At 34.0% G+C, this 15031-nt stretch overlaps 1 protein-coding gene across 14 annotated transcripts in view; it reads right to left on the bottom strand.

Moving 5' to 3' along the window:
* spri (Src homology 2 domain-containing protein sprint) overlaps positions 1-15031 on the bottom strand; it is a 613225-nt gene that overhangs the window by 270204 nt on the left and 327990 nt on the right. Inside the window, exons 1-2 of one of the 14 annotated variants that reach the window (XM_073972441.1) lie at positions 7090-8055; positions 4791-5019 (exon numbers count right to left, since the gene is read on the bottom strand). The exons of 9 other annotated variants lie outside the window; for them this stretch is intronic. In XM_073972441.1, coding sequence (XP_073828542.1) covers positions 4791-4864 — 74 coding nt within the window. In that variant the 5' untranslated portion in view covers positions 4865-5019; positions 7090-8055. Of the gene's footprint in view, positions 1-4790; positions 5020-7089; positions 8056-15031 lie in introns of those variants that run through there. 4 more of the 14 variants (XM_073972440.1, XM_073972439.1, XM_073972437.1 and 1 more) reach the window with 4 other exon arrangements.

Here is a 15031-nt window from a genome sequence, read left to right as displayed (position 1 = left end):
ATGGCTCAGATAAACGAAAGTAACACACTACAAGAAGGAATTCAAGGCTAAGTTGTAAGATGAGTAGCTGCCGTTGTTGTAGACAGGTACTTCATTCGGTGACCAGCAGTCAATTGTGTTCATTCTGAAAAGAGAGAAGAGGAAGGCAGGAAGAGGAAGTGGAAGAGAGGGATATTAAGCAGACAAGGAAAGATTAAGAAAAAAATTAGTTGACCGTAAGATAGTGGCCCGCTCCATAATTAGTTAAGGCTCCTAAAGCATCTTAACAGGTCAGATGGAAGAGAAGTAAGAGAGAAATTCAATGTTCACCAAACCGCATGTGCCTTCTGTTCATCACTTGAGTCTCTTCTTCTTCATCTTCGCAAAGCCTGCAGTACAGAATTTTGTTGTCCACCCACGTATTTGTCAAAGACTTTATACAGAAGTGACCATTAAAGTTCCTATAATAATTCTAAGCGAGAGTACTACAGCAATTCTAGCGAGAGTCCTTTGATTACCGACTATTTTCATCCCTAACAGGCATGCCAAACCCTACGGTTTCCTCAAAGAAAAAAATTCTTGAGTTTGTTGAAGAAGAAGAAGTAAAACGGTGGCTTTAAACAGTCCTCCGTCTGTTGGCCAGAAGACTGAGAACTCCATTATGCTAGCTCATCAAATATCACATCTATCTCTACACTGCAACGACCTGGAACCCAACAACATGCTACAAGACCCCTTCATTGTGTTAAGACAGATCTACAGTTTGAATGTATGGCAAAGATTGCGAGTTGCTTAGAGCGGTGTGTCTTTCCAAATATACCGTGACCACTCAACCTTCAAAATCTGTCATTCTCACTAAGAACTCTAAAGCTTTCAACACTGCAAAAACTTCTGCCTGAATAACGCTGCAGTTCTAAGCAATAACTGTATAAGCGTTTGATGTTTAGTTAATCACAGTACACACCAGCTCCCGTTCTTTCTTCCTTCTTCGATTCATAGGTGACCAATTATTCCTGTCCAGAATGACGTAATCATTCTGTAAAAGTGCTGAGTTAGAGGAATGTGCTCGTTTTCACCCCCTTAGTCACTTAGTGCAACCTGTTTACCAATCCTTTTCAGAAAGTTTGCAGGCCAAAGCCGCGAGCAAAACCACCATTTTAGGTCTTTGATATTCAAAGCACCTGTGGATACATGTTACTGAACCAGTGGCTAGATACAGTACAGCAATGTCGTTAAGGAGCAATATTCTTTCCATTATGGTGTGCCCAACAAGAGCATTTTTCTATAGCACCTTGCATTAGGTCAGACAACGTGGACATACATTTCAGACTGATATCCTAGTTTCCAATTTGTCAAACTACTTAATTATCCCACTCACAACCAGAAGTCCCCTACTGTGACTTGTGAGAGAACTGCTCTTTGTATGGTTCCCCTGATGACTTCGGGTAAGATGTTTTACCTGTTTAATATTTTTAAGAGACAAAAAATTCAAATGATGCGTGTTGACGGCGATTTTCAAAGTCATATGAATAATCTGTACCAGCTATACACCTCGACACAGTAAAACATATTGGGCAGTTATAAACTCGTTGAACATGTATCTTTAATAGGGCGGACCAAAAACACCACAAAAATTTTGTTGACAAGCCTATCCCCTAATTTTTTTTCTTTTTGATCCAAAAACCTTTATATGGCGATCGGTTAACGCTAGGCCGTGCCACCGAAGCGATATTTGTTTCCATAGTAGCTTGTATGAGACCAAAGGTGAATTTGCTCAAAAATTCTCTAAAGGCCGCATTTATGGTCCAATCGATGAAAAAACTTTACTAGTTCATTTCCAGCAAAAATTCGGATGCGTTAGTCATTATGTAACCCATTATAAAGTAATGTAAACAAAATAACTACTTATATTACTCCTTGATAAGTTATGAGTACGGTGGCACAGAGTGTGTGTGTGTCCGACAACAAATCCAAGGGTTGTGTGTACAACGCTCACCGTCGGCCGGATACTTTTTGTTAAAAAAAAGCAAAAAGTAATTGGTGATGCACATGTAAACGTTTAAACATTCCCCTACCTATTGTGTAATGTGTTCGGCCACAAATCAGTATGCACGATAAAATCCCGTAGAGAGCAAAATAATAATATGAAGTGTGTAGAAATTATTAGTTATAAGGGGTTTTGTAAGTAGTTACGACTACCAGTAAGTACTATAAAAACCCATTTTTGATTTTTTGCTGAGTTGTTGTGGTTAAAAGGGTTAACGTTAACCGATCGCCATAAAATATCATGTATAAGTTTTTTTGGATCAAATGGAAAAAAGTTTCTAAAAATTTTGTTATTTTTGCCATGCCCTAATCTATAATATCATCTAATATCGGAACCAAATCTCTGGACGGAGCTTAAATAACCCGCTACTGTTTTAAAAAAGTGTGGCTACCCAGGTTTTCAACAGCGAAAGCCTTGACGCAAGCGGTTGTTTATGTCATGTTCGTACCGACACGACAAATTGCCCCTCTCTTATTTCTAAGTTCATTAACACTCGGTAAACCAATACAAATTTTTACTCCTTACATTAAACATGTAATTATTTTAAATAAGGGTTTCCTGCCTTTTATGAAACATGGCAAATCAGCAACTTATGGTAGTTTGGATGGAAATAACCGAAATTAGCATCTTCGTACATAAATTAAGTTTGGATGTATAAAATTTGGACCGAATCTGTTGGTCCAACTAGATAGACTGAAGGACGGACAAGGCTAAATTATAATAAGTGGGGTCCAAAACCATTATTGTTTATAGATCTATTACAGAGCTAAAAGCCTGAAGGCAAAAAAATATGAAGTAAGTAATTTGGCAACATTTCTCTTAAAATTTTGCACTTAAAAGGGAATAAATTAAAAATTGATAGCCAAAAAATTCAATTTACAGTTTGTGAGTGATTTGGACCAGTGTACACCTGTTGCAATTAATTATGAAGCTAAGTAGTCAATACATAACATTGGATAAATACGAGGATTTTCCCAACTATTTATCCAGGCTATTCTATCACCCAAGCAAGAACCAAAAGAGCGTCCGAAAAATGGCCATGCCACTCGTTCTTTACCTTTAATCGAACCAATCCGTTCGTGAAGCATGTAAAAAAAACGGATATGCTAAAAACAACTAAAAATTGTAACAAAGAATCGATCTTCTCTAATTGCAATACCGTTGGCCAGGACGAAAATGTCATCTTAATTTATATTATATTAATTATAAAGCTATTGATTGGATGGTTATTTGTAGATCAATTTTGTGGTCGTCTTTTTGTGAATGTAAATCAGCGTTTATTTTAATGTTCAGCAACGCCCCTGCCCCCTGCTTAGATACAGTAGTAAGTAATCCCCATTGTATGTAGAATTCAATCATTGTTTCGATAAAAGGGATAAATGATGCATGTTAATTCATTGCGGTTGCATTTATTTCTACATTATTTTGTTATTTCATAACTCACCCACATGGGAACACGAATTTTTAATTCGAATATTAAAATGCCGTAACAATAATGATTAGTAACAAACAATACAAATTACCATTTAAATAATTATTATTTAATTCAATATTTGCCATTATCGATACATCAACACATTATTTGTTGTTATACTCGTATGTATGTCATGCATGTGCAAATATTACAAATATTTTTATGCAATTTTGGGGTTTTTTGTTTTACTTGGAAAAGAAGAAGAAAACTAATTACATAACTACGTATTGACTGACTGATGTAAGCCAAAAAAGAGTAATTACATAGGTACATGTTGCGGAATTTGGTTTCGGCTTTAACAAAAACTCACATAATATACGTACATATTTATGTAGATTTATTTGTATGCCCATGTTTTCATATAACTTAATTAGTAGCCTCTCTGACGACGTTGAAGTAGCAAAGTACGTGAATTTGCAGCAGCATACCCATAATATTTGAAGATATTAGTTGGAAAGATGAAGCTAAGCCAAATCAAACATAGAAAACAATGAAAAATAAACAATTGTTGTAGAGAATGCGAATGCTTTGCAAAATATTTTAATTATCGTGTAAACTATGTTTGGTTATTACATTAACTATGTGTTATTGTCTGGTGTAATTATGGTTGAATTTTGGTTTAAGGGAACAAATGTAACAAATTTAATAACCCCTTTGGATTCCGTTTGGTATAGTAGTCTTTGTCAGCGGAAAATAAAAGTTTCATGTAACTTCAATGTCCTTGTATCTTAATCACTCTTCCAAACATATTAACATATACAGAAAAAAATTGATAAAACTGTGGGAGTATGTAATTAGAAAAGGCTTACAGCCTTGGTCCTCATTTTGAAAAATGACAACAACTGATAAACTGAACAAAATTTTTTTGTTTAATGTTGTTTGATTAAAATTATTTCTCGTCTAGTAGTGCAGTGTAAAATTAGTTTCTTCTAGTGATAGTATTGAAACCAATCATCTTAAAATACATTTATTAGTTTTTTTCTAACTTATACATAAATCTTCGAAGGGCGTTGATATATTTGTTTGGCAGGCAATGAATGCGACCTTAAGAAAAAATGCAAAGATTACACAGATTTAAATAATCTGGAGGAAAATAAACAAAACGGCGCCATGACAATAAGGTGGAGTCCTAATCTGACATCTAAAGGCAAATAAATTATTGTCATTGGTTCATTTGAAAAAAGAAAGGCATTAATTTTACGAACAACTTATTTTCATGGGGACATTTACTCTCAATTCAATATGTATATAATAAACAAAACAGTAAGTAATCATCATTGCCATACATACCGAAAATTGAACAGCTTCTCAAAAAAATTGCGTCCCATAGTGGTTGTTGTCATCATTGCTTTATAAAATTCCATAAAAAAACGTAATCAGCTAATCAAACGAAAATAAAATTTTCGTATGTTTGTAATTTATAAACGGCAACATGAATGATGATGTTCTTGTACTTCATAAATTTATTTATTTTCTTTTATTATAATAATTTTTTATTGAGAACACATAAACTGCTTTTCTGCAAAAACATAAAGATGTAAACTTGTCACGATTTTTTAAACAAAGACCTCAAATATATGTATAGGATCTCGCATGACACAATTTCAAGCTAATTGATTGATATAAGACGACACATTCGAACATATTTTAAGTGAGGGTACGAATTTAATTAAACGGACATTTATTGCGTTTAAAATTGTTAAAATTAATGGAATATTACAAATACACTTTTTGTACACAACACACAGAGTAGAGATGACTTATTAAAAATATTTGTTAAATTGCCACTTCAGTTTTCTTAAGTTATTTAATACTTTCGAAGAGAATGTCACTTTTTGTTTTTAGGAATTTATATAAAATTGGAAATAACTCAAAACATATTTTGTTCACTTATATTACCCGATTTTTTGCAAAAATAGCTTTCATAACTCAAAATCTTGAGACAGTTTGACATATGAAGCCAACAACAGCACAAGAAAACGTTCCATATTGGCAGGAGAAACCCTACATTTGAAAATTTTCCTATTTCATTTTCAAATATATATTTGATAATTCAGCTTTTCGCCCTACCTCAAAAAAATAAACAATATTTTATTTCCTCCACCAAAATTTATATTTAAACCACATTTCTGCAACTTCAGTTGGATGATGTGGCTGAAACATCAAAATGTCGAAAATCGGGCGATATCGGTCTATGGGTACAAAGGTATATTGCCTGTTGATCTAGGGATTCTCTCCTGTATCGTTGGACCTCTTCCTCTAGAGCGTGAATATCCTTCCTGATGGGCAGGCCTACCCTGGAAGAATATTTTTCTCCGTATGTAGGTGCTCCACTGAAGACATGAGGAGGTACCCTGTTGCTGTTCTCAGGTAAAGTGAATAGATGGGAAGTCTTCCACAGGGAGGAGAAAGAGGATAATCCTCTTCTTGTGGTGGTACTTGAACTACTTTACCACCTCTCGCTAGACAGTCTATCAAAGACAGAGAGGAGAGGCGGATGATGCCCAACAAACAATTCCGTCGGATAAAATATCGAGCAACATGCAAGCGGGAAACCCTCAGCGACTCCCAATAACCTCGCATATTGGAGGACCTATAATTGAGGTAATCCAGATAAACCTCCATCGGATTGAAATGCAACTCAACCTCTGATGGAGAAAATGAACAAAGGTAATATACATATTGGTTTAATCCAGGAAGCCTGTACCACAAAGAACAAGTTCTCCGGACTGAACCATAAAAATTAAAAACTTTTTTAAGCTAGTACAGGAACTCGACCGAGGACAGACGGGAGGGTGGAAGACTTCCAGATTATAACACGATCCTCCAGGCCGAAATCCAAACTATTATAGAGTGTCTGAGCTGGTTAAACGCTAACGCCATAATGGTTCGGTAAACATTCTATAGGTACTAGGGCATGCAGGGATTGGTAAAAGACGTCAGGGAGCAAACTACGATAAGCCATGGGAAAAATGCACATATATAGAGTAAAATATTTGCATTTTTGAATTTGAATCAGAAAAGAATTGATGATCCTCTAATTCAACATTTCATCGAATCGGTTTCTCAAAATGGGTGAATATGTTGGATTTGGAAAAAGAGTGGGTTGAGAATTGACTCAAATTTCACATTATGAAAGCCATCCTCTTATCATATATTTTTCTTTACTGTTTCGATTGAGGAAACTTGTGATACGATTGAAATAGGAATGAAAAATGGGAACAAACAACAATGGACTCGAACCGTGACAAGAAACTCTATCATAACATTGATCTCCTGCTGTGTTATGAATATGTTCGATTTTTTAATAACATATGTTTCCAACACTAATATTTTTGGTATTCAAAAAATTACTTTCAATATTCTTATATTTATATAAAAACGATTTCCGATATCTTTCAAATATTGAGTAAATTAAAAATTGCACGTTTATCAATTTTCTTAACAATCCGGAAACATTTTTTTAAACGTTTGCAAATTTACTTTCAGTATCAAAATGTGTTGAACATTTCTTTCACTTATTGCAACATTTATTGGCATTGTAAATTTCAAATTAATTCTTTTCTTCAGTAGAAATAATTTACGACACCTTTTAAAACAAAAAAATATACAATGATATTAAAGAATTACACACACAGACACATTTGTTTTATGGTGAAAATGTTGCCGATTGCATTTTAATCCACGTTTTATGATTTGGTATTAACCCATAAAATACTGCTGAATTGCATAGTTCGTTTTTTGTGTGTCACAAGTGATGATCATAATTTTTGATTCATTTGATCCATGACAATCATAATTTATACACATTAACACCATATTCTTAATCTGTTTACACACACAGATACACGACGACACGAATCCAGACAAACGGTTAAGTGCAACCACTTTTCACATATGTATTTCTTGATATGGGCTTCTTGTTGTTGGAATTACATTTATTAGCCCATTTGCACAACAAACGACCGGGTGTTTGATGGGCTTGGATCACATAGCTTACGGTAAGTACCGTTACAAAGAAACTAAAAACAAATATTCCCGACATTTTTGTCAGAAAATGTAAAAGAAATTCTCTATAATTTTGTCATGAATCATTGCCACGCAAATTTGGGACTTTGCCTTTTCTTTCATATGAGGTGTTGTCCCCACATATAGCAATCCAAAAGATACATCATATCCACATACGAGAATGTGTATTTGTTTGTGTACGATTATAGTGTGAGATAAGAATTATTACATATTTTACTGTGCGACATAAACAAAACTCATAAAAAAACAAACCGGCCGACCGACCGAATGAGATGATCGCACATCACTTGCAAATTCGATTTGCTACCGACCGGTTAACAAGTCGTTTGGTCAGTCAGTCAGGCAGTCAAGCAATTTTCGTTAATGAGATTCAGAATTTTCTTCTACTTCGTTTTGTTTTTGTTGTTGTTTTTACGTCGTGTTTTTGTTATTTATTTTTCTTGGACTTTTTGTAAAAGAAAAAAACAAACAGACGACGTCAACGTTGGACAACGCATTCGTTCGGTTTGAAAGTTTTTCGGCGACTAAATCTTACACTAATGATCCAGCTAAAAATTTCTTAGTTCCATTGGATACTTTTCACACAAATAAAACTCAAACACATAGACAATCAGTCAGTCAGTCATTCGGCAAAAGAGACCCACTGAAGCACAATCATGACATTTAATACCCAGCAAACTTTATTGTGATATGATCAAAAGTTAAATCGATTGAAAAGTAAGGATTAAATTACGAGTATATAGTATATATTTATATCCCATTATGTATACGTATCTTATAAATATCGTTGAGGATGCAAGGAGAGACGTCCATATATTAATGTGTGCAGTTTGATTATATGTTTGTATTTTTTGTTTCTTTATCACCTATATAATAAAAACTAGAAACAAATTTTGCACAGTGGTCTTGGGCGCAATTTTAATCAATGATTGTACTCTTCCATTTTCTTAATTTTTTTGAATTATGTCCCATTTCATAGTGGGATTCGAGTAATTACTATTTTTTTCTTAATATTAAAAATTTGTTAACACAATTTTTCTTTTATACCAGCGTTAAACATTTTTTATTTTACAAAAAAAAAAAAAAAAAATAATTCTTTAAAATTTGTTTTATTTCGAAAAATTTGAAAAGTATTTTTTTATTTTTGGTAAAATAACAAGTTTCACACTGGTATAAAGGAAACATTGCATTTACAAATTAAAAAAAAATAGAAAACATTGTAGTTATTCATATCCCGCTACCAAATAGGATTTAAAATATGTATATAAAATATAGTTTAGTCAATATTACAATTTTATTTTATCAAACTGTATTTTTACCTTATGATCAAACAATTTTATCGAATTTGGTCAATATGACAATTTTTTCATCGCCAGAAAATCGATAAATTTTTGATTAATTCTTTGAATTTCTTTATCAAATGGCTACAATTTTTTTTCTGTGTGTACTGAAAAGTTTTGCTGAGGAGTAGCATCTACACAGCAAAAATAATGGAAATTAAAAATTAATTTTTGCAAAAGTGTACGATTTCACTCGGAAATACCTACAGTTAGTCAACTTAATTATTGCAAAACCAAAATTATTAAAAATTTTTAAGTAAAACTCCATTTTATTGGTATGAAAAATACCATTCTAAATATGTCTGTTAACAGTTTAATTCTTACACATGTTTATTAATAAAATAAATTAAAAAAGTTGCTAAATTTCACTAAAAAATGTCTTAAAATTAACAAAAAGGAGAACAACTCATTATTTGTACTGTCAACTAAATAATTGCAAAATTCAGAACTTTTCAGTCTTTCACGGTATTTTTCGAAAGTTTTGTTCCAATATTTCGTATGCCCACTCTGGGCATCAATAACAACGAGTAAACCTCTCTGAATTTAATAAATAAGTTGCGGAATGTCATATTCAAATATTTTTTGCCATTCTTCTTTAATGCATTTTATTTAGTCCCTTCTCTTATTGAGCGACTTATTCCCGATTTTTTTCTTCAGATTTACCCATAATTTGTTGATGTTGGGTTAATATCTAGGCTTTGGACTGGGATTTCAATGACTTTGGCACAATTGTATAAGAACCAAGTCTTACATAAATACGATTTATGCTTAGGGTCGTTGTCATGGTAGTACTTATAGTGCAATTTTTTGCATTTTCAGGGTCAACAGGGCCACATTTCTTGACGTTTTTGGTTTAGTGATTTTTAAAACATGTAAACAAACCTCCTCTGTCATTGTTTCCTCCAAAATCAGAATGTCGCCAACGTCACTGCTTGGTATACAACCCCATACCAAAACTGACAGTTTTCCGAACTTTACGGTATGTATTAAATTTTTGTTTTCCATGACTGTAAGGGGGTTTCGCAATACTTTTTGAGGCCCAGTACAGCATAATTTTAGTATCATCAAATAATATAACGTCATCCCAATCCTTAAGATGGCGTGAAAAGTTGTCTATAACAAGTCTGAATAGTTTCTATATGATGTGCTGGGAGGGCAATGGTTTTTGCCTAGTCACTCGTGATGAAGACTTGTTATTATGTAGCAATTTTCTGACTTTTCCATATGACACACCCTAAAATCGTTTTTTGATTAGAAATATCAATTATCTGGTGCTGCTTTGGGGTCTTTCGTCAATTTCTTTAATCAGTCTCCCGTCAATTCGTGGATTTACTATTTTTGGCCTGCCATGTAACGTCTTTAGTTTGAGCCTGCATTCTATCTCGGTACGGTATATGATGTTCCATACAGTTATCAGCATATAAGAGGTGATTTTATCGATTTCTCTGGCGGATTTACCATTATTATAATTGGAATAGACCAAATGTAGCATATTTTCCGAAATCCGTTTACCTGAGTTTCTGTTTTTCTGAATATAACGTCTATGTTACACACATAACAGTTAATTTATGTTCAAAAATTATGGATCTAGATGTCCACATACCATAAATGTCATAAAAATCTTTAATTGCAAGAAATCCCTGGGAAAATATCACGATTTTATTCACATTCGTTCATTTTGCAATTACTAAGTTGACACCACAAAAACCAGGTACCTGTACTTTTTGCTCGTTGTTTTTGTATTTTATAACCGATTCCTGCATTTTTTTGCTTGATGTTGTTATTAACAAGTAAATCAACAGACATGTTAGAATTTCTTGTAGTAATTCCTAATCAAAAATCTAAATTTTTAAAAATGTATCGTTTGCAATAATATAGTTGACTAACTGTATATGTACTTGATCAGCATGAAATTCTATGTCGATATAACCATGTCCGTCCGTCTGTCTGTTGAAATCAAGATACCGAAGTTTCTATTACTCCAAGGATTTGTCAGTATAGGTCCACGTTTTGATGTAGCCCCCATATAACAATACCTCCCGATTTTCGGTATTTTGAAGGTTTTATCCATATTCTCTCATCGATAGCCTTTCCCGAGAAATTTCTCAGTATAGGTCCATGTTTTGATGTAGTCCCCATATAACGGTAGCTTCCGATTTTCGGTATTTTAAAGGTTTTATCCACATTCTCTCATAAAAATGGATGAAATCTGATATTTAGGCTCTTTGTAGACACAAAACTTTTTCCCAGAAATTTGTCAGTGAATGTCTAAGTGTTGATATATATGTCTAAGTGTTGGTATTTCGGAGGTTTTAGCCCATTATTTCACCGAAATGGCTGAAACTTCGAGTTGGTTGAACTTTCGAGTTGGAGCTACAAAACATTCCCTCAGATATTTGTCAGTATAGTTCTACGTTTCTTTGGGGCTACAAAACTTTCTCGTTGAACGGTACCTCACGATTTTCGGTATTTGGAAGGTTTTAGCGACATTCTCCCACCGAAGTGGCTGAAATTTGGTATTTAGTTTTCTTTGGAGTCACAAAACTTTCTCCCAGGAATTTGTCAGTATAGATCTAAGTGCTGATATAGCCTCAATAAAAGGGTACCCCAGATTTTCGGTATTTTGAAGGTTTTAGCCACATTATTTTACCGAAATGTCTGAAATTTGGTACTTAGTCTTCTTACAGGCTACACAACTTTCTCCCACAAATTTGTGGATGTAGGGTCCACGTTTTCATATAACCCCCATAGAACAGTACCGGCTGATTTTCGGTGTTTTCGTAGTTTTAACCGCATTATCCTACAGGGAAGGGTAAAATTCGGTTTATAGTCTTTGTTGGGATTGTACAACATTCATGCAGAGAATTGTCGGTATAGGTCCACATTATACAATAGCCCCCATACGATACCGCTCCATGTGAAGTCTTTAAAGGATAAGTCTAATGTAGTAACTGTAACTCGGTATTTCGGATTCTTAATGAGTAGTAAAAACTCCACGAAGAAAGTGACCAATATATGTAGGTTCATATTTCGGTATATTCCCAATATGATGATTACTGTTATGTCTTTTATACAGCCTCGTATCCCTTTATCACATTTTGATGAGTTTTTACCTAAGATTATATAAAATTTTAATTAGAAGGCGATTCGATAAAAAAGCTCACGCACAATGTCAATTGGAAATTTTTCTACATGTCACTATATGCAGATATATAACTGAAAATATGATTTGGAACCACATGACATAAAAAATGGCTTAACCTTTTGTTTCTCACTAAGTTGATTAGCACATCACCATTATATATTATATATAATTTTTTTAATATATCATATCGATTAAAAGTTGTTTGTGCGCGACCTTTAAATGGAATGAATGAATGTTATAGCCAATAATAGGCAAAAGGTCATACATTCGTGCAACAGGAAATCATTTTGTGAGAAACATTTTTTTATTTTATTTCTCGTTAGAGTCGAGCTTAATGACAAATGATTTTGCAAGTGTAAAATTTTTGTGACATATTTCTACTTTGGCAGAGGTTCATCGGACATATCGGCTGTGTAGCGACTTTGCTGTCATCCAAATTCTTCTCATTCAAATGCAATTTGTTTTTTACAATGCCTTGAAAGTTATGAGTTTGGCTCTGAACGCTAACACGCCGTGACAACACTTTTTTCATGTTTTTTTTTCATTTTATGGTATTTTTCAAAAACAATTTTTTCAAAATCGTCTGTGCGTGACCTTTTTAATGCTTAAATGGAATAAACGTTATTTTAGTCATTAAGAGGCAAAAGTTCATTTATTCCCGCTATAGGAAATCAGTTTTGAGAAAAAAGGTTAAAAAGTCATAACCCTAATGAAAATCCCTCCAGAATTTGTTTTGATTAGAACTCCTTCCGCCTATTTTTTTTTTTTGCATTTGACCCAAAAACCTTATATATGAAATTTCGTGGCTATCGATTTATGAAAATTTCGATATCGCTATATAGGGCCCAAAATATGCATACTGAAGCTATATCAAAATCCGATCCGATTTTCACAAATTTTTATAGGATTTGGTTTTTTGTAGGCACAACAATAAACTGGTAACGGGTTAACGTTAACGGATCGACACAAAATTTCATATATAAGATTTTTGCATCAAATGGAAAACATTTAAGGGGGAGGAGTTCCAAACAAAAAAATTGTTTTTTGGTCCCCCTATTGTACACGCATCGTCCAAGTGGAATGGGCATAACATGGTATTTCGGATTCTCCTTGGAAGTAAACATCGACGTCACATTGGTATTAAACCTTGTTTAATTGTTCCATTTTACTTCAATAAGGCCGGACGACCTTAACGCCGCACAGTGGTTCGTAATCGTTATTTCCTGGTGAAAACTCTGTAACTTTTGAAGGGATAAGGGTATTTTCATACGAGGGTTGCACGAAAACTATCTGGCCTAGGCAACACCGTGTGGATAATCACTGCAAGTGTGTATCGATCAAATTAAATCTTTGTATGTCGAAAAAGGACAATCCTTTAGCACTATGAAAACTGGTTTAATGAATTCAATCGTGGCCGACACTAGGCAAAAAACCAAGGTCGTAAGGGTCGCCCAAAATCGGCAGTTGTACCAGAAAACAATTAAGCCGTGCTCGAACGGATAATGTAAGATTGCCATGTGATATACCGTGAGATAGAGGCATCCTTGGGCATTTCTTTCACCAACTAACATTTGATATTGAATGAATACCTGGCCGCAAGATCCAGCAAAATTGGACAATCAGTCAAAAAGAGGCTCTTTTTGATTGGTGCAAAGAAATTGTGAATAAAAACGATCGTTATGCTTCAAACGACGTTTATAAGATCGTCGCAGACGAATCTTGGATCTATGCTTAGGAGCCCGCAACAAAACAGGAATCTTCGAAAGCGAGCCGAATCCAACGAAAGTTGTTCATGTAAGAAGCACTTCGAAGCAAACGGTCGCCTGTTTTTTTCGCCAAACAGACCATGTGGCGAATATACGGCTTTAAAAATGTAGGTTAATTCTGAATGGTACACCACATTTTGTTTGCCAGAAGTCTCCTGAAAAATTCGAAAAACGAACAAGAGAATACGAATCATTCTGGATCATAACAATGCGAGCTCTCACACATCGATTCAAACCCGGCGCCTTTTTGACCCGACAAAACGTGGAATTGATGGGCCATCCGCCGTACAGCCCTGACTGGGGAGCCAAAGACTTTATTAATATGCAGCATATCAAGAAAAAGGGCGTGATCAACGATTTTCGTAGCCAGAAGATGCTGTAAAAGAGTTCAAAAACCATGTTTTGGGGATGTCTAAATCGGAGTAGAAAAAGGGATTCAACAATTGGTTTGAGCGCATGAAAAAGCGTATGAATCATGCTGGAGACTGGAGAAAACTATAAAACTATTTTTATTGTAAATATTCGCGTTTTCATTGTTAGGCCAGATTGTTATCGTTCAGCCCCGTAATTTCAGATGCATCAACAGTCCAGTAGGTGTAGGGTAACTCAGGGTCAAAATTCAAAATTTTGAGTTTTTTCATATTTTTTATGAAAATAAGAGTGCTTTCATGTGTTCCAATCTCTTCAAAAATTTCAAACACCAATAAAAAGCCATAAAAATAAAAAATTAAAAAATAATTTAAATTTATTAATAATTTTTTCAATTAAAAAAATGTTCTGAAATCAGAAAAATGGAATTTCACTAAAATGTAGAACCTGAGAAAAAATAAAATAGCTCACCTCGTGTAAACGCTACTGTAATTTAAACGGTTCTTAAAGACAGCAATCCTACCTACCAAACAAAAAAGAAATGAACACAATAACTGTTACAGTGTCCGAGAAATAGCTATTTCTTTCTCCAGAAATTTGCAAAAATGACATATTTTCCAAAATTGGGGAAAAATGTCGTCTTTAGAAGCACACCACGCCCACACCTTCCATTATTGTGACATCATATTTTGGTTTCCTTATTTTCAATATGATTACTATCGAATCACATATAGAAATTAACAATCGGTGACGACATAAAATTAGGCTTTTGGCCAGGAAAATCAATTTCTGAACCTCACACCCACACACCGATTTCTATATGGGATTCGATAGTAATCAGACTAAGGAAACCAAACGAATTATGTCACTGTAGCAACGTTT

This window comes from Musca autumnalis, unplaced genomic scaffold, assembly GCF_047663935.1.
Source record: "Musca autumnalis isolate F117 unplaced genomic scaffold, ASM4766393v1 scaffold_3, whole genome shotgun sequence".
Classification (NCBI taxonomy): Eukaryota; Metazoa; Arthropoda; class Insecta; order Diptera; family Muscidae; genus Musca; species Musca autumnalis.
The sequence above is the reverse complement of the archived record's forward strand: the minus strand, read 5'-3'. Positions and strand labels throughout refer to the sequence as shown.